This window comes from Triticum aestivum, chromosome 2B (assembly GCF_018294505.1).
Source record: "Triticum aestivum cultivar Chinese Spring chromosome 2B, IWGSC CS RefSeq v2.1, whole genome shotgun sequence".
Taxonomy (NCBI): Eukaryota; Viridiplantae; Streptophyta; class Magnoliopsida; order Poales; family Poaceae; genus Triticum; species Triticum aestivum.
Genome location: NC_057798.1, coordinates 76,696,013 through 76,722,475, shown reverse-complemented (window position 1 = coordinate 76,722,475; position 26,463 = coordinate 76,696,013). Strand labels below are relative to the sequence as shown.

At 42.3% G+C, this 26,463-nt stretch overlaps 1 protein-coding gene across 1 annotated transcript; it reads right to left on the bottom strand.

Moving 5' to 3' along the window:
• Positions 1-23,279: 23,279 nt before the first annotated feature.
• On the bottom strand, positions 23,280-24,204 carry LOC123038986 (bidirectional sugar transporter SWEET4-like). The gene is made up of 3 exons (XM_044462334.1): positions 23,830-24,204; positions 23,579-23,722; positions 23,280-23,432 (listed from the first exon to the last, which is right to left on the bottom strand). Exons 1-3 carry the CDS (start codon positions 24,202-24,204, stop codon positions 23,280-23,282), a joined length of 672 nt encoding a protein of 223 aa, XP_044318269.1.
• Positions 24,205-26,463: the final 2,259 nt, after the last annotated feature.

Here is a 26,463-nt window from a genome sequence, read left to right as displayed (position 1 = left end):
GTCGCAGGTAGTCACCGTTTGTGAAGATATGTTTGTTTAGCATATTTGTGTTTGCGCTTTACCATGCTCGAACTACTCCCTCCGTTCCAAATTACGCGTCGTGGTTTTAGTTTAGAACTAAAACCACGACGAGTAATTTGGAACGGAGGGAGTAGTAGCCACCCGAAGCTTTTCACCTTATTATGGAATTTGTAGCTTCAAATTAGGTTTGTATGATCAAACTGATCTGGTTCATGCATAAGATATCGTATGCCTTTTTGGATAAGTTATTGTCATGGATGAGTAAACGATGATCCGGCTCTTCATTGAACTGAAAATCACAAATGATCAGTTAAATTACAGAGAAATATGCAAATAAACTTTGTAATTAATCTTTATGTTTGCAATGCATCGACGTCCAACTTTGATACATGTACACCCACGATACAAAAGAAATTACTTAAAACTATAACAAAAAAAGCATTTTCTGTAATTATCTTGACCAATAACGAATGTAAATTAGGTCGGCGAGGATCATCTTCTGGGAGAGGAGTTTCATGGAGGACCGAGGGGCTAGGGCCTTTCTAGGAGGAGGATCGTCCATCTTCAATTCAAGGAGACTATCTTGGGAAAGGAGGAGGGGAATAATCCAGATCTAATTTGGGTGAGAAGGAGAGGCCAACTTCGAGGGCTGGAGGGAGGAGAAATAGGCTGCAAGGAGATTTGAGATGGACTCTGGACAAGATCAACGGTGCCTAGCTGGCAAAGGATTAGATGGCACGGTGCAACAACGCTCTGTAGCTCCACATTGTGGAAGATTGACGCCGAATCGCACATGGGAGCCAAGCGAGCAACAGAAACGGACTAGCTCATTTAGTTGTCCATTGATTTTTTTTTTTGCCCTTCTTTCTTCTCCTATTGTTTACTTCGGCTTCTTTTTAATAATTTCAAAATTTTCATTTAACAAAATGTTCAAAATTTTCCATTGCTGTTCATAATGTACCAAAATAGGGCTCTCGGAAAATGGTCAGGAATTCAAAATATGTGTTACAAATATAATTCACAAATTCACAGAATATTCAGCAATTTTCAAAAAATATTTTATTTTTCAAAAATTGTTCAGAATTTAAAAGTTTGTTCACAAAACCAAATGATGTGCATGTTTTCAAAAATACAACAACAACAAAGCTTTTAGTTCCAAATAATATGGGATAGGCTAGAGGTGAAACCCATAACATCTCGCGACCAACTCATGGGTCTGGCACATGGATAACAAGTTTCCACACACCCCTATACATGACTAGTTCTTCGGTGATACTCAAGTAATGGTCATGTTTTAAAAAATACTTGATAATTTTCACAAAAATGTTTGTGTTTACAAAGAATGTTCTGAAATTTCCAAAATTGCTTGCATTTTCAAAACATATTTGCTTTTATAAAAGAAAATTTTGAAATATAAAAACTACTAAAAATCCGCTTGCTACAGTAACAGTGTCGCTAGAATATCAGGTTGCTATAGTGTAATTACCTTTTTTAGGGCAGCCATAGAGTTTCTAGTTGGGCCAGACCCACTAACGACGCTCTGTGCATCTGGGCGACATTTGGATGCACAGAGCGTCTAGTAGGAGTGTTTTTTAGTCGTGATATTTTCTGCTATTGTTGACAATTATGAAATCATGGACATTTTTTTAAGTTTAAGAATATTTTTTGAGAAACATGATTTTATTTTGGTACTGTAAGAAATCTTTAAAGCATGAATGTTTGTTAAAAAAATCAGAACGAAATTTGAAATTTCTTAACATTTTTTTGAAAATATTGGACATTTTTGAAAAAAATGTACATTTGTAAAATAAAAATAAAACAGAAAGAAAACCACTACAAACCATTAAAGAAAACAACAAAATGAGAACAGTTCACATACATTCTTTGCATAGTATAAATTTTTTCAAAAATTTCTCGCATATTTTTGGAACCCAAATGACACGTGCGACTCGTCAGGTGCATGGCACTCCGGACCTGGCGTTTTTCGATGGCAATTCTAGTTACGTAAGGATGTCAAATTCCTGTGACACGCGTCAAGTTCCTGTTGAAAATAAACTATAGCAAAAACCGAAGTATTGAAAACTATAGTAATTTAGTCCGTAGGTACACAATAGCACGGTTTTGCCATAACAAAGTATTTTGAAGTATTTAGAATATTGTGGACCTGTTTGGCAAGAGCGGTTTGAAGCTGTTCCGAACGGTGCGTTGAGCTAGATAGACACATGCAAACTGGTTAACGGCCATACAGATGCAAACTGGTTAACGGCCATGCACAGAGCACCAACGTACGATCATGCACTAACTGAATGGCCAAGCTAAACGCGCCATGCACAATCTAGGTGTTAGAGCGTCTCTAGCAGACACCTTAAAATAAAAAACTGTAAAAATGGGCTGCGGGTCGAGAAAAATGCATTTTAAGGGTTCATTTTAGCTACGACCAAACAAATATTGTAAAACAAACTGTAAAACTGGGATAAAGAGCTCCTTCCACCGGTTCGGCCGCTGCCGCCCCTTTCCCCGCCAGCCGCGCCGGTCGCGCCGGCTGCACCCAACCCTGTCGGCCGCGCCCCATCACCACGCCTGCCACGCCCAGCCTCGCCGGCAACGCCCCGTCGACTCCGCCGGCCACGCCCAGCCTCGCCAGCCACGCCCCGTTGCCTCCGCCGTCCATGTCTTGCTCTATTGCCAGCCGCACCGGCTGAGACGTGCCCGCTTGCCCGCCGCGCCGTGAGGATTCTGGCGGCCAGGCTGAGGTCATGGGAGGCCCTGGCAATGTCGAGCTCGGCCAATTCGAACCGGCGGCGATTGATTGCACCGTCTAGCGGCCTTCGTAGTGCGGTGATGAATTTCTGTGAATTTAGGGCGAATTCCGGCAAACTCCACGGCGGCGTGTTTGCTCCGACGAGGTTTGACCGGTATACAAATAGGAGTAGTCAGTCAACGGCGGAGCTGCATGTTGCCCGGAGCAGCTTGCTTTTCTTTTGCGTCTGGGATCACCAAGAGCTGCGCATGGAGGCACAACCTGAAGCTCCGCAAGACGGCGGTCCCGACAGTGGATCATGCGGCGAAGCTGCCCGTGAACTGAAACAACTTGGCCTTCATCCACGTTGTCGTCTAGGCAGTTCTTGCCGTGGAAAGAGACAAGCCAAGCAGCTTGCTCCGCCCCATCAACCATGTCAGTTCCCGCCGCACTGTACTGCGTTCCTTGATCTGTCCATGCATGGCCGCTCGATCAAGATGACCTCCATGAACAATAGGGCGACTACTTGGGAGCGAGCGAAGATAACTGTTATAAGGGAGAGAGAGATTTGGTGGAATAGTTGTTCGATGTATTGCTTGAGCCTCGTGGGCATATATATAGGAGTACAAAGACCAACTTGAAGTACAAGACAAGGCAGGACCAAATCCTAGTCTATCCTATACTTCCTAATAATCCTTATACTCAACATCCCCCCGCAGTCACAACGGTAGCGATGCAGACGGTGAGACTGAAGAAGAATCCTAAGGCAAGCCGACGGTCACCCCCCACAGTCGTAACGGTCGACGCATCGCGGAGTCGTGGTTAGAGTTGCAACCGACGAGGTTGCTCAAGCAAGGCGGTAGCCCTTTGTGCCGTTTGTCGATGTAGCCAAGAGCGAAGGGTGGTGTAGCCGTGGTCGAGGTAGCCGTGCGAAGAATGCCGTGGTCGATGTCGAGTCGGGGAGCCGGTGTCGAGGATGTCGTCGTGGAGTCGCGGGCGCAAGGAGGCGCCGAGTTAGCATGGGCGTAGTGATGTCGAAGTAGTGGTGCGTCGGAAAGGAGATGTTGTTGACGACGCATTGCGGCAGGTTTGCCAAGCCCGGGGACACATCGTGGATGAAGGCACGCACCGGTGTTGCTAGCACCGGGCATGCATAGACGGACGAAGACGAAGTTGACGAAGTGCCGACCAGGCTTGCCAGGCCCGGGGACACGTCGTGGAAGAAGGCACGCATCAGTGTTGCCAGCACCGGGCATGCGTAGACGAGGGACCTGCATGAGCTTTACGCCATGTCGGAGAAGTCAGAGGGGCCAGCAGAGAAGAACTTGACGACGATTGCGGCGTCCATCGGCGCGGGGCCGATGTCACCAACGGTGGTCGGAGTAGACGAAGTGGTCGGGGTAGATGACGGCAACGCTAGAGACGGGCTGGTGCTTGGACGAAGACGAAGGGGGTGGACGGGCGGCGGCGGCGGCTACGAAGGTAGCGGCGGCGGCGGCCAAAGAAGAGCGGTGGCGGCGTCTAGGTTAGGAGTGCGGCGGCGGTGCTCGAAGTAGGCGAAGAACCCTGACAGCGTGACGAAGGCCGGCGCGGATGGTGTCGTTCCCGCGCCAAGGAAGACGGCGCAGGGCATACCACGCGAGGTCGACGCGCGGTGACGGCGGGGCAGACCGCGGGTCGTGGCGCTATGGCCCGAAGGGGCGATGCAGCGGCGGCAGGAGGGTTGGGGCGACGGCGGGAAGACCTCTGGGCGGCGGCGGGGACCATGGGACGTGACGGTGCAGCCCGAAGGGGTGACACGACGGTGGTTCGCGAGTCGGTGCAACCGCGGGGATGACCTCGGGGCGGCGGCGGGGACTGCATATCGCGATACTACGGCCAGAAGGGGCGACCCAGAGGCGATGCACGAGTGGATGCAGCCGCGAGGAGAACCACGGGGCGGCGGCGCTGCGGCCCGACGGGGCGACGCAGCGGCAGCCCGATGCTCGATCGATGGAGAGGCGCGCTGAACTCAGGGACGATCTTCACGGGACCTGCGGAGGCGCGCGTAACCGACGGGCTGATACGTCTCCATCTTATCTATAATTTTTGATTGTTCCATGCCAATATTATTCAACTTTTATATGCTTTTGACAACTTTTTATACTATTTTTTGGGACTGACATACTGATCCAGTGCCCAGTGCCAGTTCCTGTTTGTTGCATGTTTTATGTTTCGTAGAAAACCCATATCAAACGGAGTCCAAACGGGATTAAAACAGATGGAGAATTATTTTGGAATATTTGTGATTTTGGGGAGGAAGAATCAACGCGAAACGGTGCCCGAGGTGGCCACGAGAGTGGCCCACGCCACCACTCCAGGTGGGCGCCCCCCTTATCTCGTGGGCCACCCGTAGGCGGTTGATGCCCTTCTTTGGCCGCAAGAAAGTTAATTTTTGGAAAACAATCTGGGCGAAGGTTTCAATCCAATCGGACTTACGAATCTCCAGATATAAAGGAAACGGTGCCAGGGCAGAATTCCAAAACGCAGAAACAGAGAGATAGATCCAATTTCGGAGGGGCTCTCGCCCCTCCCAAGCCATGGGAGCCAAGGACCAGAAGGGAAACCCTTCTCCCATCTAAGTAGGAGGTCAAGGAAGAATAAGAATAAGAAGGGGGGCTCTCTCCCCCTTGCTTCCGGTGGCGCCGGAGCGCTGCCGGGGGCCATCATCATCACCGCGATCTTCACCAGCACCGCCATCATCTTCACCAACATCTCCATCACCTTCCCCCTTCTATATTCAGCGGTCCACTCTCCCGCAACCCGTTATACCCTCTACTTGAACATGGTGCTTTATGCTTCATATTATTTTCCAATGATGTGTTGCCATCCTATGATGTCTGAGTAGATTTTCGTTGTCCTATCGGTGATTGATGAATTGCTATGATTGGTTTGAGTTGCATGTTTTATTATTGGTGCTGTCCTATTGTGCCCTCCGTGTCGCGCAAGCGTGAGGGATTCCCGCTGTAGGGTTTGCAATATGTTTATGATTTTCTTATGGTGGGTGGCGTGAGTAACAGAAGCACAGACGCGAGTAAGTAGGTTGTTTGCGTATGAGATAAAGGGGACTTGATACTTTAATGCTATGGTTGGGTTTTACCTTAATGAATCTTTAGTATTTGCGGATGCTTGCTAGAGTTCCAATTATAAGTGCATATGATCCAAGTAGAGAAAGTATGTTAGCTTATGCCTCTCCCTCAAATAGAATTGCAATAGTGATTACCGGTCTAGTAACATAGTCAATTGCTTAGGGACAATTTCGCAACTTCTACCACCACTTTTCCACACTCGCTATATTTACTTTATTGCATCTTTATCTAAACAGCCCCTAGTTTATGTTTACGTGTTCTTTATTATCTTGCAAACCTATCCTATCACACCTACAAAGTCTAGTTTCATGCTTGTTTTAGGTAAAGCGAACGTCAAGCGTGCGTAGAGTTGTATCAGTGGTCGAGAGAACTTGAGGGAATATTTATTCTACCTTTACCTTCTTGTTGGGTTCGACACTCTTACTTATCGAAAACTGTTGCGATCCCCTACACTTGTGGGTTATCAAGACCTTTTTCTGGCGCCGTTGCCGGGGAGTCATAGCGTGGGGTGAATATTCTCGTGTGTGCTTGTTTGCTTTATCACTAAGTAATTTTTATTTGCTGTTCTAAGTTGTTCTCTATCTTTAGTTATGGATATGGAACACGAAATATCAAAAAATTAGGTGTAGATGCTACTCATGGAGATGGGGAACCTCCTAAAACCCTCGATGCTCATTATGTGAAAGAAATTATTTCTACTTTAATAATCCTGAGAAAACCCCATTCCGTTATGTTATGGGAGACACGTTGGATCAACGTGAATACTTTAGGGATTATCGCTTGACACAAAAAGGGAAACTATTATGGGATCAAATTTCTATGTTGCGTTGGTATGCTCGTCAACTATGTGTGATACATGATTATACTTGTTGCTCTAGGATGAAGGCTCCACACCTTCCCTTTTCATGCAAATTCAATGATAATGAAACCTTAGCTTCTTATGCTAATGGTATCTTTGATTACTATGATGTGGAACAAATAGAAGAATTTGTTGCTTTTATGGGTGCTTATGTGGTTGAATCTATGTTTAAAGCGTTTGATGATTTTGATGATTCAGTTTATAGACCAGAAAATCTTGCTATACTTAGATATTGCTATGAAAATTATGAATACAATTACTATATTAATGCATTTATTGAGAAAGTCTCCGCTGTCCAAGAAGAGAATAATATTTTGCAGGAAGCTATGGAAGAAGAAATTGATGAAACTGTGAGCTCATTAGATGAAAAAGATGATGAGGAGAGCGAAGAACAAAAGAAGGAAGAGCGGATTGATCACCCGTGCCCACCTTCTAATGAGAGTAACTCTTCAACTCATACATTGTTTAATTCCCCTTCGTGCTTACCGAAGGATGATTGCTATGATGATTATTGCTATGATCCCGTTGATTCTCTCGAAATATCCTTTTTTGATGATGCTTGCTATGCTTGTGGCCAAGATGCCAATATGAATTATGCTTATGGAGATGAACTTGCTATAGTTCCTTATGTTAAACATGAAATTGTTGCTATTTCACCCACGCATGATAGTCCTATTATCTTTTTGAATTCTCCCCACTACACTTTATCGGAGAAGTTTGTGCTTATTAAGGATTATATTGATGGGTTGTCTTTTACCATTGCACATGATGATTTTGATAGATGTAATATACATGTGCTTGCTGCTCCTACTTGCAATTATAATGAGAGAGGAACTACATCTCCGCCTCTTTATGTTTCCAACATGATGAAATTGCAAGAAATTGCTTATACTATGCATTGGCCTTTACTTGGTGTGCATGAATTGTTCTTTTATGACATGCCGATGTATAGGAAGAGAGTTAGACTTCGTCATTACTTGATATATGTTACTTTGTGCTCACTACTAAACTACAAATCATTGTTAGTTAAAATTGGCTTTGATATACCTTGGGATCCAGGTGGATTCATTACTTGAGCACTATATGCCTAGCTTAATGACTTTAAAGAAAGCGCTGCCAGGGAGACAACCCGGAAGTTTTAGAGAGTCATTTATTTCTGTTGAGTGCTTTTATATAGTTAAAAAACAAAAAAATAAAGAGGAGAACCTAAAACTTTTCAAAAAGGAAAGTGAAAGTGAGAGAGACAAGCATTGTTGAAGTGGGAGAGCTCCTTGAACTTTGTTCATGCTCACGAAAACTTTGTGAATCTTGATTACAGAAACTTTTCAATAAAAATAATTATCCCCTTGTACAATTCCATTGTATTATAAAAATAATGTGCTAAGGTTTGCCTTTAGGATGTTTACAATGCTTGTTGGTTTGTACGGTGCAGGACAGAAACTTCGGCTGTAGTGCACGATTTTACATTTTCAACTGGAACGTCAATTGGTTCTGATTCTTTTTGCACTGCCTTGATGTACAACGTTTTTATTTTTCCTAATTTTGGTAGAATTTTTGGGATACCAAAAGTATGGTGGATATTCAGATTGCTACAGACTGTTCTGTTTTTGACAGATTCTGTTTTTGATGCATAGTTTGCTTGTTTTGATGAATCTATCAATTTGTATCAGTGGATTAAGCCATGGAAAAGCTATATTAAAGTAGACACAATGCAAAAACAAAATATGAATTGGTTTGCAACAGTACTTAGAGTGGTGATTTGCTTTATTATACTAACGGATCTTACCGAGTTTTCTGTTGAAGTTTTGTGTGGATGAAGTGTTTGATCGAGGATGACCCGATATGAGGAAAAGGAAGAGAAGCAAGAGCTCAATCTTGGGGATGACCAAGGCACCCCAAGTAAATATTCAAGGAGACTCAAGCGTCTAAGCTTGAGGATGCCCCGGAAGGCATCCCCTCTTTCTTCAACAAGTATCGGTATGTTTTCGTATTCGTTTTGTTCATGCGATATGTGCAAGTCTTGGAGTGTATTTTGCATTTAGTTTTCACTTTTTTTTTGCACCATGCTGGTATGAGATAGTCCTTGGTTGATTTATAGAATGCTCATTGCACTTCACTTAAATCTTTTGAGTGTGGCTTTATAGAATGCTTCACATGCTTCACTTATATCATTTGAAGTTTGGATTGCCTGTTTCTCTTCACATAGAAAACCGCCATTTGTAGAATGCTCTTTTGCTTCACTTATATTTGTTAGAGCGTGGGCATATCTTTTGTAGAAAGAATTAAACTCTCTTGCTTCACTTATATCTATTTAGAGAGATGACAGGAATTGGACAATCACATGGTTAGTCATAAAATCCTACATAAACTTGTAGATCGCTGAATATTATATGTTTGATTCCTTGCAATAGTTTTGCGATATAAAGGTCGTGATATTAGAGTCATGCTAGTGGGTGGTTGTGGATTGTAGAGACACTTGTGTTGAGGTTTGCAAGTCCTGTAGCATGCACGTATGATAACCGTTGTGTGACAAATTTGAAGCATGGGGTGTTTCTTTGATTGTCTTCCTTATGAGTGGCGGTCGGGGACGAGCGATGGTCTTTTCCTACCAATCTATCCCCCTAGGGGCATGCGTAGTAGTACTTTGCTTCGAGGTCTAATAAACTTTTGCAATAAGTATATGAGTTCTTTATGACTAATGTGAGTCCATGGATTATACGCACTTTTACCTTTCCATCATTGCTAGCCTCTTCGGTACCGTGCATTGCCCTTTCTCACCTCGAGAGTTGGTGCAAACTTCGCCGGTGCATCCAACCCCCGTGATATGATACGCTCTATCACACATAAGCCTCCTTATATCTTCCTCAAAACAGCCACCATACCTACCTATCATGGCATTTTCATAGTCATTCCGAGATATATTGCCATGCAACTTTCATCATCATCATATACATGACTTGAGCATTCATTGTCATATTGCTTTGCATGATCATAAGATAGCTAGCATGATGTTTTCATGGCTTGTCCGTTTTTTGATGTCATTGCTACGCTAGATCATCGCACATCCCGGTACACCGCCGAAAGCATTCATATAGAGTCATATCTTTGTTCCAGTATCGAGTTGTAATATCGAGTTGTAAGTAAACAAAAGTGTGATGATCATCATTATAGAGCATTGCCCCATGAAAAAAAGAAAAAAAAGAAAAAAAAAGGAAAGGCAAAGAAGCCTAAATAAAAAAGGGGGCCAAAGAAGCCCACCGAAAAAGAAAAAAAAGAAAAAAAAGAAAAGAAAAGGGGCAATGCTACAACATTTTTTCCACACTTGTGCTTCAGAGTAGCACCATGTTCTTCATATAGAGAGTCTCCTATGTTATCACTTTCATATACTAGTGGGAATTTTCATTATAGAACTTGGCTTGTATATTTCAACGATAGGCTTCCTCAAATGCCCTAGGTCTTCATGAGCAAGTAAGTTGGATGCACACCCACTTAGTTTCTTTTGTTGAGCTTTCATACACTTATAGCTCTTAGTGCATCCGTTGCATGGCAATCCCTACTCCTTGCATTGACATCAATTGATGAGCATCTCCATAGCCCGTTTATTAGCCACGTCGATGTGAGACTTTCTCCTTTTTTGTCTTCTCCACATAACCTCCATCATTATATTCTATTCCACCTATAGTATTATATCCATGGCTTGCGCTCATGTATTGCCTGAGGGTTGAAAAAGCTGAAGCGCGTTAAAAAGTATGAACCAATTGCTCGGCTTGTCATCGGGATTGTGCATGATGGGGGCATTTTGTGTGACGAAAATGAAGCATGGCCAAACTATATGATTTTGTAGGGATAAGCTTGCTTTGGCCTTGTTGTTTTGAAAAGACATGATTGCTTTATTGGTACGCTCAAAGTATTACTGTTTTTATGTCAAATGATAGATTATTGCTTTGAATCACTCGTGTCTTAATATTCATGCCATGATTAGACATATGATCAAGATTATGCTCGGTAGCATTCCACATCAAAAATTATTTTTTTATCATTTACCTACTCGAGGACGAGCAGGAATTAAGCTTGGGGATGCTAATACGTCTCCGTCGTATCTATAATTTTTGATTGTTCCATGCCAATATTATTCAATTTTTATATGCTTTTGGCAACTTTTTATACTATTTTTTGGGACTAACATATTGATCCAGTGCCCAGTGCCAGTTCCTGTTTGTTGTGTGTTTTATGTTTCGCAGAAAACCCATATCAAATGGAGTCCAAACGGATTAAAACGGACGGAGAATTATTTTGGAATATTTGTGATTTTTGGGAGGAAGAATCAACGCGAAACGGTTCCCGAGGTGGCCACGAGAGTGGCCCAAGCCACCACTCCAGGTGGGCATGCCCCCCTGTCTCGTGGGCCACCCGTATGGCGGTTGATGCCCTTCTTTGGCCGCAAGAAAGCTAATATTTGGAAAACGATCTGGGCGAAGGTTTCAATCCAATCGGAGTTACAAATCTCCAGATATAAAGGAAACGGTGCCAGGGCAGAATTCCAGAACGCAGAAACAGAGAGATAGATCCAATCTCAGAGGGGCTCTCGCCCCTCCCAAGCCATGGGAGCCAAGGACCAGAGGGGAAACCCTTCTCCCATCTAGGGAGGAGGTCAAGGAAGAAGAAGAAGAAGGGGGGCTCTCTCCCCCTTGCTTTCGGTGGCGCCGGAGCGCTGCCGGAGGCCATCATCATCACCGCGATCTTCACCAACACCGCCATCATCTTCACCAACATCTCCATCACCTTCCCGCTTCTATATTCAGCGTTCCACTCTCCCACAACCCGTTGTACCCTCTACTTGAACATGGTGCTTTATGCTTCATATTATTTTCTAATGATGTGTTGCCATCCTATGATGTCTGAGTAGATTTTCGTTGTCCTATCGGTGATTGATGAATTGCTATGATTGGTTTGAGTTGCATGTTTTATTATTGGTGTTGTCCTATTCTGCCCTCCGTGTCGCGCAAGCGTGAGGGATTCTCGTTGTAGGGTTTGCAATATGTTTATGATTTTCTTATGGTGGGTGGCGTGAGTGACAGAAGCACAGACCTGAGTAAGTAGGTTGTTTGCATATGGGATAAAGGGGACTTGATACTTTAATGCTATGGTTGGGTTTTACCTTAATGAATTCTCAGTATTTGCTGATGCTTGCTAGAGTTCCAATCATAAGTGCATATGATCCAAGTAGAGAAAGTATGTTAGGTTATGCCTCTCCCTCAAATAGAATGCAATAGTGATTACCGGTCTAGTAACATAGTCAATTGCTTAGGGACAATTTCACAACTTCTACCACCACTTTTCCACACTCGCTATATTTACTTTATTGCATCTTTATCTAAACAGACCCTAGTTTATGTTTACGTGTTCTTTATTATCTTGCAAACCTATCCTATCACACCTACAAAGTACCTCTAGTTCCATACTTGTTCTAGGTAAAGCGAACGTCAAGCGTGCGTAGAGTTGTATCGGTGGTCGAGAGAACTTGAGGGAATATTTATTCTACCTTTAGCTCCTCGTTGGGTTCGACACTCTTACTTATCGAAAACTGTTGCGATCCCCTACACTTGTGGGTTATCACGGGCCAGGTCGGTCGCGCGGCGGAGATGAGGCAGATCGCGGCGGCGAGTTGGTGATCAAGCCGATCGCGTGCGAGGTCGGGGACGCCGCTCGGTGGAGGCATGGTGGCGGCAGAGTCCGCGATGAAGCCGACGACGACGGGCGGCGTGAGACGTCGTGCGGACGAGCTTGTCAGCACCGGCACCCGGGCTGCCAAAGCAATGCCGGCGCCTGGGCAGCAAGGCCCGAGCGACCAACGGAGCAGCGGCACCCGAGTTGAGGCAGCCGACGAGCCTAACGCAGCCATCCAACGCAGCTGAGGACGAGGCCGACGAGGTAGACCGCCGGGCCGCCGTGCAGACGCGGCGGAGGCGGGTGATGTGGATCGATGGGCGGGCCGGCGCGCGAGCGACGACTATGATTGGCTGTCGCGTGGCGCGAGGCCGCCGGGTCGGGGCGATGCAGCTGTCCCGGTCGGAGTAGGACGGTGATGGCCGGCGCAGGGCGATGGGCGGATCGACGCGCGGACGGCGGCTGGCCCTGACGGGCCGCCTCGGCGCGCGTGGCCGCCGAGTCGGAGGAGAGGTCGGCTGGTCGCACCGGGGTTGGAGTAGAGGCGCTCGGGGTCGACGGCGGCGGTGGGCGACGCAAACCGATCAAGAATAGATCGGAAAACCAAAAAGAAACCGCGCGATCAAGATAACCGGCGGGAGAGAGAAACCCCGGAGCAAGGCTTGGGGAAAAGACTCTCTAGGGCAGCCGGCCAACACGACCGGCGGACGAACCCTAGGTACGGGCTGCGTGGCCCCCGGCAGCGGTCATGGAGGCCGACTGCAGCAGGGGCGGCGCGCGGGTGCGGAAGCGATGGCGACTAGGGTTTAGGATCGACTTGTGATAGATACCATGTTAGAAGGGAGAGAGAGATTTGGTGGAATAGTTGTTTGATGTATTGCTTGATCCTTGTGGGCATATATATAAGAGTACAAAGACCAACTTGGAGTATAAGACAAGGCAGGACCAAATCCTAGTCTATCCTATACTTCCTAATAATCCTTATACTCACCAATAACGATGAACTCGTTCCTTTCGCGTGCTCAGTTTTAGAAAAAGAGGTCCGGTGTTCTTTTTTAAAAACAGAAAAAAATACCATAGTATTGGAAAAACTGTAGTATTAATATCATAGTTTTTAGTGGCTGTCAAACACCTCAAAGTAATTAAAATCATGGTAGTCCTAAAAACTGCAGTATTTCCAGAATACTTAGAAAATACAGAGCTACCAAACAGGGCCTAAAGCACGAAAGTTGCCTGGCTTGTTAACTAGAGTTGTCATCGAAAATATTCGGAGTTGTCGTATACTTGTTATCAGAGTCCTTTTGGAAACACGTGATTATTTCATTAAAATGTCACGTACAATATTTAGTGGAAATAAACATTTTATTTGACATTGAGCAAACATATTTATTTTACAACTTGTCATGTGTTGAGGTCTGGCACTGAGGGCACATAGATTTTTTTTTCCACATAGACAGCTCAACTTGTCATTGAGCAAACATTTTATATTTTTTCTTGTTCAAAATAATTCGAAATTTTTATAAATTTCCAAATTTCGAACAAAAGTAAACTTTTTCAAACAATGTTCCAGAATCACAGAATATTTCGTGGTTTTTAAAGTATTCTCTATTTTGAAAAAATATTTGTGTATTAAAAATTGTTTGTGAATTTTAACAAAAGTTACGTGAATTCGAAAAATATTCATGAATTTTTTCAAAAATAATCATAGAATTGAAAAATATTTGTGATTCCAAAAATAAAACTTGTGTATTCAAAAAATATTCACATTCTGAATACATGTTCATGATTTTTCTAAGCATGTTCAAAAATATTGAAAAACAATACTCAGGAATTTATAAGGATGTTCGTAGAGTCAAACAAATATTCATGAATTCAAATAATTCTCGTTGAACACAAAATATTTTTGAGTTTCAAAAGTTCATACATAATTTGAAAAAAACGTTAGCCCATCCCAAAATTTGTCCACTTGTTCTGGATAATGTACGGAAGTTCAAAAAATGTCTGGGAATTCAAAAAATATTCACAATTTGTAGAAAATCTTCTTGAATTGCAAAAATGTTCGCAATTTAAAATATAAGATGAAGATTTTTTGAATTCAATGAAGTATTCTGAATTAAAAAATGTTTGTACGATAAGAAAAATGGTCTCTTATTTTGAAAAAGGTTCCCGTATTTCAGAAAATGTTCGGCAATTCTGAAATGAAAACAAAATAAAAAAATGATAAAGGAGAAAGGATAAAACGAAATTTCAAGTGAAAGAAATAAGCAAAATGGAAAAAACGAAAAATAGAAAAACGCAAGGAGAAACAAAATGAATGCGGTTTATTAAGGTTCTACAACTTCGAAAACATGGAATGGAGCTATTTTGGGCCTGCCCTAATTTTGTACATACCGGTGGTTGGGTGGGGTGGAGGAGGGGGTGGTAAGCGCCAGGTTGGTCGCCGGCGACTTGTGCGTGAAATAGGAGACCGCCTAAATAGGTCCTCCCTATTATACATGCTTATAGGCGCAAATGCTATGTTTTTCTCAGAGCGAGCAATATGGTAGAGCTCGCCCATGTGAGGTCCGACGGGCGCTTTGGCCCTGGTAGGGTGCGACATTTTCTAAATTATTTTATTTCGTTTAGTATTTTTTTAAGTTCACATATTTCAGAAAAATGTTTATTTTCTAAAAATATCTTGGAAATTTCAAAAACTGTTTGGTATTTTGAAGAATGTTCATCTTTTAAAAATAATAATTTCAAGAATATAGAGTATAAACTAACACACACGCACACACACACATTAGATATTGATATCACGATATTTGCAAGATTGTATGCTTTAAAGATCTCTCCCATGATATTTGAGAATATAAAATATAAAGCACAGTGTAAATTTGTAGGAGTATTTGCAAGATTGAATGCTTTAAAGATCTCTCCCATGATATTTGCTGGAGTATTTTTGTTACAATATACAAACTATACTTAGCACAGTGTAAGCATGCTTTTACAATAATATGCATTCCATTAATGTAACAAGAAATGTTATGACTAACTTCAGAAATAATACTGTATGGTTAGTTACGATAAAAAATAAATTTTAATCATTAAGACTACAAAAACTACAACAAGATAACAATAGTACAAGTATAAAAGTTCGTTATAAATTATATTTATTTATTAGACATAATTTATTTATTTTATTGTTAATGTCATTATCCAAGCGAGACATGCTCGGCACGGGGAAGAACAGCCTCTGTGCATGCTGCCTGGCGAATACACGAAGTGTATACCTCATGATATATTGTGTTTGATCAAACTAGTTGCGCTTCTACAATAGTTACATAAACTTTGAGATATTTTGAGTAATCATGTTTTATTCATAAGATGTAACAATAGGTATACATAAGATCTGCATTAACATAATAATATATCATACTAGTAGAACGCCCGTGCACTGCTACGGGCTACAACATATACTAATGAGTTAAACAAATTATTAAGGTCGTCACCAAGGTCAAAGCTCATTTCTTTTTCATACGTTCGGACGTGTTCGGATATTAAAGTGGTGCCCAACAGGCTCCCTAAAATTCCTCACCATTTTTGCTTGAGCCATCGTCGTATATACAGTGGTTGCATAGTCTGTAAAAAATGTAGAAGGAACAATGATTCCACACATCGTGTTTGATCTTTAAATGTTTGAAGTGTTACAACCAACACATTTGTTATTCCTTCATAACCGATGCGGTGTGTACATTTGTTATTCTTTTAGAATCTCCAACTAGCTTTACTTCTGCCTAGGTGTTACTTTACTTCATGTCTAAGGTAAACAATAGACTTTCTCTTGTGCAGGACAAGTACTATAATTGACATGCAAAGCTTTAACATGTACATACTTTCTTCTTGCCAAACATGTAACTTTAAATTTTCCATGAAAAAAACAGATGTTCAGTAGCTTTGCTTCTTGAATGATATAGTCAGGGACCATGGTTTTATAAGTAGTGCAGTAGCAAATAATTGGGAACTATAAAGCCAAAAAAGGAATTTATGCAAGCGAAATTAGGTCAGACAGAGCCTTGAGGGGCCCACAAGGTAACAGGGTGCGGCCCCCTGGGCTGCCCTGTTGCCTTGTCGCCTCCTCGTACGTCCTCTGGTCTCCTCCCGAAGCTACCAGTGTCTCTTATGTCCAGAAAAAAATTGTCAAAAAGTTTCGTAGTGTTTGGACTCCGTTTGGTACTGATTTTCTGGAAAACTAAAAACAGACAAAAAACAGCAACTGTCATTCGGCACTAGGTTAATAAGAAAATGATATAAAATAACATATGCAACATCCAAGATTGATAGTATAATAACATGCAACAATTAAAAATTATAGATACGTTGGAGACGTATTAGTCAACAATCATAGAAGACTAAAATTATAGATTGATAATTGAGTATGTGTACTTGCTAAACAAATCTCTTATATGGACTTTCTAAAAATATGATGGATTGTGATTGCTTCAATGACTGAGATCATAGTTTGTTAGTTTACAATGAATTTTATGGTTCTCGATTGTCCTCAAGCGAATGCCGAGCTCGATAATCATGACCACTTGTTTAGAGAGTGAGAGAGAGAGAGAGGTGTCGGTAAAAACAAAATACAGACATGAAAGCATCGTGATCATTATTTTAGCAGCAATATATCATCATAAAACTTCTCATGATAAATTAACAATCCATTCACAAGCTAAAGTGAGGTCTAAGCTTGGGGGAGTTGATACGTTCATTTTGCATCATGTTTTTCTAGTGTTATTTATTAATTTTTTGGTCATTATTTCACTTTATGATGCAATTCTAATGTCTTTTCTCTCTTATTTTGCAAGTTTCACATGAAGAGGGAGATTGCCGGTAGCTGGAATTCTGGACCTGAAAAAGTTACAACAGAGATAACTATTATGCACAACTCCAAATGACCTGAAAAATTTGTGGAGAATTATTTTTGGATATATAAAAAATACTGGAGGAAGAATTACCAGAAGGGGGCCACCAGGGAGCGAGCTCACCGGGCGTGGCCGCCACCCAGGGCACGCCCTGCGAGCTCATGCGCCCCCTGGCAGGCCTCCGGTGCCCATGTTCTGCTATATGAAGCCATTTGCCCTAGGGAAAAAAATCAAGAGAAGACTTTCAGGATGAAGAGTGTCGTCTCGAGGCGAAACTTGCGTGGGAGCACTTTTGCTCTCCGGCGGAGCGATTTCGCAAGGGAAACTCCCTCTGGGAGGGGGAAATCAAAGCCATCAACATCACCAACGATCTTTTAATTGTGGGAGGACCTACCTTCATCAACATATTCACCATCACCATCTCATCTCAAACACTAGTTCATCTCTTGTATTCAATCTTTGTCCGAAAACCTCAGATTGTTACATGTGGGTTGCTAGTTGTGTTGATTACATCTTGTAGTTGATGTTAGTTGTTTTATTTGGTGGAAGATTATATGTTAACATCCTCAAGCATATTCAATATACCTCCGATCTTCATGAGTATGATTTGCTAGTAGTTACCTTTGTTCTTGAGGACATGGGAGAAGTCTTGCTATAAGTAATCATGTGAAATTGGTTTCGTTCGATATTTTGATGATATGTATGTTGTTGTTTCCTTTAGTGGTGTCATGTGAACACCGACAACATGACACTTCACCATACTTGGGCCTAAGGGAATGCATTATGGAGTAACAACTAGATGATGGATTGCTAGAGTGACAGAACCTTAAACCCTAATTTATGCATTATTTCGTAAGGGGCTGATTTAGATCCATATGTTTCATGTTATGGTTAGACTGATCTAAATTATTCTTTCATAGTTGCAGATGCTTGCGAGAGGGGGTAATCATAAGTGGGTTTCTTATTCAAGCAAGAATAGCACCCAAGCACCGATCCACCCACATATCAAATTATCAAAGTAGCGAACGCGTATCAATGTTTGTGTGTAGGATTGCATCGCCAATGAGTACTACAAGCAAACCCCGGCCTCCAATGGCCGATCATTCAATCTTCAACATTGTTTGAAATGGCTCCGAGATAGTGAGAAGTGGATGGTGAGGAACACGGAATCCCCTCCAAAGAGAGGCGTTAAAGTGGAGGTTGAAGATGATGATCATAGTGATGATGCACGAAGAGGAGGAACAAACAAGGGCAAGGATGGAACAAGAAGGAGAAAGAAAGAATCGAGAGGACATCCGAGAGGCAATCACTTTGAGGGATCAAATTGGTGAGATGGCGAAGATAAAGGAGGCTATCCTAGCCAAGTATTGGGAAGCAAAAGTTGCCATGGCCGAGAAGAAAGAGAAGCACAAGGAGGAGAAGTGCAAAAAGAGGTGTGCCTTCGAGGAGCGCAAACTCATCCTAGAGGAGCAAAAGAGGAAGGACGAGAGGACATCCAAGGAGGACCGGTTCATGAAGACGAATCTGAAGGGTATGGATGCAATGACAAGAGAATTTTGGAGATGAAAAGAATGGAAATCATGCTCCGGAGGAAGATGGATCTTAAAAATCTTATGGCCGATGGTGGTGTTGGGTTCTTTCAGCAATGGTGGTGGTGGTGGCTTCGGCATGGTTGGTTTTGATGGTGCCGATTTCGGCATTGGTGTTGGTGGTGGTGGCTTCGGCATAGGTTGTTTTGGCATGGAGTGGTGGTGGTGGTGATGGTGGCTTCAGCATGGGTGGTGGTGCTTCGGCAAGCCATGTGAATGGTGGTGATGGTGGTCATGTTCAATCTCCGTTCCTGAAGGAAATATGCCCTAGAGGCAATAATAAAGTTATTATTTATTTCCTTAATTCATGATAAATGTTTATTATTCATGCTAGAATTGTATTAACCGGAAACTTAGTACATGTGTGAATACATAGACAAAACCTATAGTCCCTAGTATGCCTCTACTTGACTAGCTCGTTAATCAAAGATGGTTATGTTTCCTAACCATAGACATGTGTTGTCATTTGATGAACGGGATCACATCATTAGGAGAATGATGTGATGGACATGACCCATCCGTTAGCTTAGCATTATGATCGTGTTAGTTTCACTGCTACTGCTTTCTTCATGACTTATACAAGTTCCTCAGACTATGAGATTATGCAACTCCCGAATACCAGAGGAACACTTTGTGTGCTACCAAACGTCACAACGTAAAAGGGTGATTATAAAGGTGCTCTTCAGGTGTCTCCGAAGGTGTTTGTTGGGTTGGCATAGATCGAGATTAGGATTTGTCACTCTGTGTTTCGGAGAGGTATCTCTGGGCCCTCTTGGTAATACTCATCAATATAAGCCTTGCAAGCATTGTGACTAATGAGTTAGTCGCGGGATGAAGTATTACGGAACGAGTAAAGAGACTTGCCGGTAACGAGATTGAACTAGGTATTGAGATACCGACGATCGAATCTCGGGCAAGTAACATACCGATGACAAAGGGAACAACGTATGTTGTTATGCGGTTTGACCGATAAAGATCTTCGTAGAATATGTAGGAACCAATATGAGCATCTAGATTCCGCTATTGGTTATTGACCGGAGACATGTCTCGGTCATGTCTACATAGTTCTCGAACCCGTAGGATCCGCACGCTTAAAGTTCGGTGACGATCGGTATTATGAGTTTATGTGTTTTGATGTAGCGAAGATAGTTCGGAGTCTCGGATATGATCACGGACATGACGAGGAGTCTCTAAATGGTCGATACATAAAGATTTATATATTGGACCGCTATATTCCGACACCGGAAGTGTTCCGGGTGATTTCGGAGAAAACAGAGTGTCGGAGGGGTTACCGGAACCCCCTCGGGGAAGTATTGGGCCTTAGTGGGCCTTAGGGAAGAGAGAGGGCAGCAGCCCAGGAGGTGGCGCACCTCGCCCCCCCCCCCCCAAGGGGAGTCCGAATTGGACTAGGGGAGGGGGCGCGGCCCCTCTTTCCCTCTCCTTCCTTCCCCCTTCCCCCTCCTAGTTGGACTAGGAAAGGAGGAGTCCTACTCCTACTAGGAGAAGGACTCCTCCCCTCCTTGGCGCGCCCCAAGGGCCGGCCGGCCTCTCCCCTTGCTCCTTTATATACGGGGGGCAGGGGGCACCCTAGAACACACAAGTTGACATTGTTTAGTCGTGTGCGGTGCCCCCCTCCACAATTACACACCTTGGTCATATCGTCGTAGTGCTTAGGCGAAGCCCTGCGCCGGTAACTTCATCATCACCGTCACCACGTCATCGTGCTGACGAAACTCTCCCTCGGCCTCAACTGGATCAAGAGTACGAGGGACGTCTCCGAGCTGAACGTGTGCTGATCGCGGAGGTGCCGTACGTTCGGTACTAAGATCGGTCGGACCGTGAAGACGTACGACTACATCAACCACGTTGTCATAACGCTTCCGCTTTCGGTCTACGAGGGTACGTGGACACACTCTCCCCTCTCCTTGCTATGCATTACCATGATCTTGCGTGTGCGTAGGAAAATTTTGAAATTATTACGTTCCCCAACAGTTCTATGTTCATGAAGATAGTTGTGCTCATTCTCCGGTTCAAGTTCGTGACGATGGTTGTGCGAGCTCTCCGGTCAATGTGGATGATGGCGATGGAGGTGCTAGGGGCGGTGTTGGTGGCGATGTTCTTCGCAACAATGAGAATGTTTTGTTTGAGCATATTTTGTCTTGTTTTATCGCGCATTCATGAGCCTAAACTTGATACCTCGTTTGGTGTGCATGATTTTTGGATGTGATGAACTAGTATGATGATCAACTAGTGATGTATATATATGATGATGAACTAGTTTTTATGCACTTGTCATGATGAACTTGATAATATTTGCTTATTATTGTATTTGCGGGACGACGAGCCCTCGGCGCGGAATAGATCCCGCAAACACACGTCCTGCAAAACATTTGTGGGACGGGTTTTACAGGAACTGTTCTGCCGGAGGGCTCTCAAACGATTTTACGGGTCGGCCGTTTGCGGGATCTACTAGAGATGCTCTAACGAATGTTTCAAGGATTTATAGAGAAAATTATGAAGTACTCCCTCCGTCCGGAAATACTTGTCATAGAAATGACTAAAAATTAATGTATCTAACACTAAAATACGTCTACATACGTCCATTCCTCCGACAAGTATTTCCAGACGGAGGGAGTATCTACTAGGGGAACTTAGTTAATGTTTAAATAATTATGCACGCAGGTGACTAGAAACTTGAAGAAAAGTGTGAGCGGGAGAAGTGAGAATGCAAAGCACCTTAGGCCTTGTACAATGGGAGGTGCTTAGTGGAGGTGCTTAGAGAAATAAATCAAGCTATTCTTAAGCGCCGGTGCTTATTTGTACAGGATAGACGCTTAACTAAGCGTCTCTTCTATAGAAATAGGCACCGGTGCTTCAGAAAAAACTCGATTTATTTTTCTAATCATCTCACTAAGCACCTTCCATTGTACAAGGCCTTACGGTGCCATTCCTCTATTCCTCTGAATATATTACATTAGTACAGCCGTGCGTCAGAGCGCAGTTGAGAGAGAGAGAGCAGCGACGTGCTCAAGTGGAGAACGTGTACAGGAGTAGTGGGCATGCATGGATGGGACGTGGGCATGCACGTAGATGACTATGCAACTGCTAACAAAAAGGTTGCATGGATTGTGCATGTATTCATCGCACAGGATGGATATCCTAGCTACCAGTGTGTACATGTGTGAGATTGCATTGATATTGTCCACGACCTGAAGGAAGTAGTAGAAGCTAAGGTACGTACGTACAATCATCAGCGCTCTTTGTACTATCTATTTATTCTTTGTTGTTTCCTTCATAATGTATATGCTTAGGCCTCATTTGGTTTGTAGGAATTTTGTAGGAACTCTACAGGATAGGATTTGTAAAGGAAAAATTTCTTTGAAGCCCATTGGTTTGTAGGAATGGATTCCTATTTCTATGTAGGACAGGAACCAATCCTTCACATTTTGAAGGAAAAAAACATTAGCCTAGACTTAATGGAAAAATCCTTATTCTATGCACAAATGACATCTTTTTTTATAGGAATTGAGATGCATGTCATTTCACTTCCTATGATTTTCCTATTCCTATAAAATTCCCATCCTATGAACCAAAGGAGGCCTTATATTAGTTCGAGATAGCCATAGTAGATGAATCCAACTGCCTGCTGCACACGCTGCTAGTCGCCATCCGAGCCATGCGATTTGAATTACCGTCTCATCGCTACTTATATCTATTTGGTCTCGTTTGGAGAACACGAACTTAAGAGCATAGAAACAGAAAACTAATAGAAATTAAGATGCCATATATGATATATCTAAATTCATACAAATAAAACACACAAATACTTAAAAAAACCCGTTTTGGATACCACACAGGAAGAGTCCAAGAATTTAAGACCTGAAATACTTCATGTTTCGTCTTTTCAAATTCCTATGAAAAATCCATACAAATCCTCATGAGCTTTAGCTTTGTTCCAAACGTGCTTGTAGGAATTTCTCCATAGGAATTCATACAAAAGCCCTGCGTTTTTCTTTGTTCTGAACTGGGCATATATTAATCTGAGCAAACCCGGCAGCTTCATTAATTATAAAGCTGGAGCACGACTGAAAGATCCCTACAAGTAACCATATCTACTTATGCTAATAATAGAAACCAGTTTCGACATGCATAATATCTGAGATTTCAAATTTGTTGTCTTTTCTGAAACTCAAAACTGTGCTTCTTTTTACAAAAATATCAGGCTTTTACCGGAGCGTGGGATCGATCTATCAGCTTCACAGATGGAACGGTGGATCGATAATCCATGGACAAATTCTCACGCCTATAGCTCAAATTAAGTATCAATTTGCCTCGGTGTCGAAAAACACAAGTGTCGATTTGCCTCGGCGATCTCTACACCGAAGAAACTGGGAGCTCTATTTCCAGTTTGCCGCTCTGGTCCACTGCAGCTGTTTGGACGGAGTTTGTACCAGTCTTGCGATATAATAGGTAGGAGTATACAACGATTTGCGCAGCCGCGGATAGAATGCCCATGAGATTGGGTACCTGAGTGCATAGGATGAGAACAATGAACAAATGTAGCACGCGTACAATGGATATATTATTAGATTGAGTAGATCAGAAGTCCATTCACATAGGGATCTTGTCGGATCGATCGCACCAAGAGTTAGTCAGCGCTAGATATTACGTACCACAACGTAGGGATTAACGGGGACGGACATGAAGCCATAGGGGGTCCAGGTTACGGTCCAGGTACATGCACTGAAGAGGGAAATGACAGCCGTGATTATTGGGTTGATGTTGTTGATCTGCCTGTAGTTCATCACTATTATAACCTGCAGTACAAGCTCGGCCGGTTTCAGTCCATCAAAGAAATGAACGAACAATAATAGATAGATAAATCAAGCTAGACAGCACATTACCAGCCATGGCTCGCACTTACCAGGTCATATGTTGGAACAATTTGTGTAGATGCTCCGGATACTGCAGCAAAGACATGGACAAAAGTACTACTCCACCTATGAGAGATGAGCACCATCGAAGCTACTAATTCTGCCATTATAAAGGCGGCGTCACAGAATGTGAAGGAAAGGCCGAGGGTTTGCACGCGTTTCTTCCCGTCCGCAAAGTAGATGTAGAAGTTGATGTAGAAGAAATGAACGACGATGCCCATTCCACTGATGATGGAAAACAAGAGCGTGCTGGGGAGATCCGTTGAGGCATACAATGTCCACATCACGCTGTTGAAGAACGCGAAGAGGTGTGCATATGCCTTCCGATCTCCTACAGACCCTTCCTTCCAAACTGGTATCACCATAGTGCACCTACGTGAACAAGACAAATGGATTGCCTCTTCAGATTAAAAATGTGAGTACCTGATATAGGACTGCTGTTGTATAGAGATCAAGAGGATAATGCGGTGCCTAAAGACAAATAAGTAGAGGGGCCCTCCAATGGAAAGCGGGGAATAGACGCTGGTACCATATGCATAGTACCACCCGTGGTACCATATGCATTTACGCTTAGAAAAACCGAATGATTCCGAAATTTAGTGTGGTGCTAGGGCTCTATATTATTGCACCGATATTTGTAAAAAAAATCCACAAATTTAATATGGTAATTTCAACAATGTCGATGTGCAATTGCTAGCAGTTTTTTGTCTGGTAAAATATCCCATTAACTAGAACTACATTTATCTTTCTTCCCTTTTTGCGACGGGATTACATTTATCTTTCTGAATGTTCATGTGTCTAGTCCATTATCCCATTATGTCTTGGACTTTTTGTTTCGTTCTTTTTTATTTTAGTCACTAACTAGATGAGATGCATATTATTTTTTCATACATCACTATTCTAATTTCTCATTTCTACAAGATTCGCCCATGTTTTTAATAAGTTGCACAATTTATGTTCAACAGAAACATTGACAATGTGCATTTGCAATCGGTTTTAGTCATGCCACGCTTAGCTTATTGTTTCCGTATTTTTGTTTGGCTTGGCTACTTGATAGACTTATTTTCATGTTCTAAAACTAACACTAAGAATATGGATATGTGGAGATCTTGATGGTTTTGGTTTGAAACTGTGCCGAGTTGAATACTTGATGGTTCAGGTTTAAGGTGTGCCGAGTGAGTACTTCAATTAGTGGGCAAGCTTTGCAAAGTAGTTAGTCCGTACCCTCCTTGTATACGCCCTACCACCAATTTGTTTTCCCAGTTTCTAGTGATTCTTCTTTTGTTTGCTCTCCTAATTAATCAGAGTGTGAACGTTTGTCTCTTTGGTGCAACGTCCCCTAAAGTCGACACCCCTGTTAATTACATCAAGATGACGACAATTAATTTCTTTTAAACTGTTCTGGTTGTTACATAGTGAATATACTGCGGTGTACATTACTCCTTCCATTGCAATGAATAAGGCGCACACACATTTCAAAATTTAACTTTGACCATCACTTTAACCAATCAAATGTGCGTTGTGTGCGACAAAAATTATATCATTGAATTCATATTTTTTTAAATCATTGGTATAATTTTGAAGTCAAATAACTTGTGTCTTGTTGGTTAAGATGATGGTCAAAGTTGAATTTTGAAACTTGTTTGTGCCTTATTCATTGAAATGGTGGGAGTAACTATGTTGACATACTCAATTAATGCACTTTCAAGACTTGCATTATTACTTTGTCACATTTAGATAGAAGGAGTGAGAGAGACTGGGACCACTTCTAGGCATGCCGTTTTAGCTAATCCCTCCGGTCGCAAAAACTGAGTGTAGTTTTTTGCGATTGAAGGGAGTGATGTTTTATTGTCACTTCATTTAGTAGGTCCTACTCCATTGTATACAGTAAATTGACTCGAAATTATTCGCCGTACTAAAAAATGGAGCACCATAGTTAATTCCATCACCAAATTCTTACAAAGCCTTTTTTTGTTGGAGCATTTATTACACTGAGAAAAAAGTGTTTGCGTGTAAAAAAGGGGAAGGTTCTTAATTAATGTCACATGTGTTTGCATGTAAAAAAAGTGCATGTGCCGGTTCTAAATAAATAAAAATAAAATAAATTAAGTGTGAGAGATATTCCCTCCGTTTTTATTTAGTCCGCGTATTAGTTTTGGTCAAAGTCAAACTTTGTAAACTTTGACAAAGTTTATAAACAAAAGTAGTAGCCTACACAATAACAAATCAACACTATTAGATTTATTACTGAATGTACTTTCACATCATATAGATTTGTTATGATAAATGTTTATATTGTTTTGTATAAACTTAGTCAAACCTTTCTAACTTTGACTTCAGTCAACTCTAATATACAGAGTAAATAAAAATGAAGGGAGTATCTACCCGGGGCACGTCGAACATTCATTGGTATAATAAATCATTTAGTGTCTTCTAGCTACAATGGGATTAGTAGTAAACACGTCTTACTCCTCAAGATCACTCCATTACAGTAATATTTACAAAGCTTATTACAACACTACAAAATAAATTGAGTGTGAGAGACATATACCTGGCACATAAATAATTCATTAGTAAATCACTCATTTAGTTAGTATCTTCTAATTATATCAAGATTAGTGAAA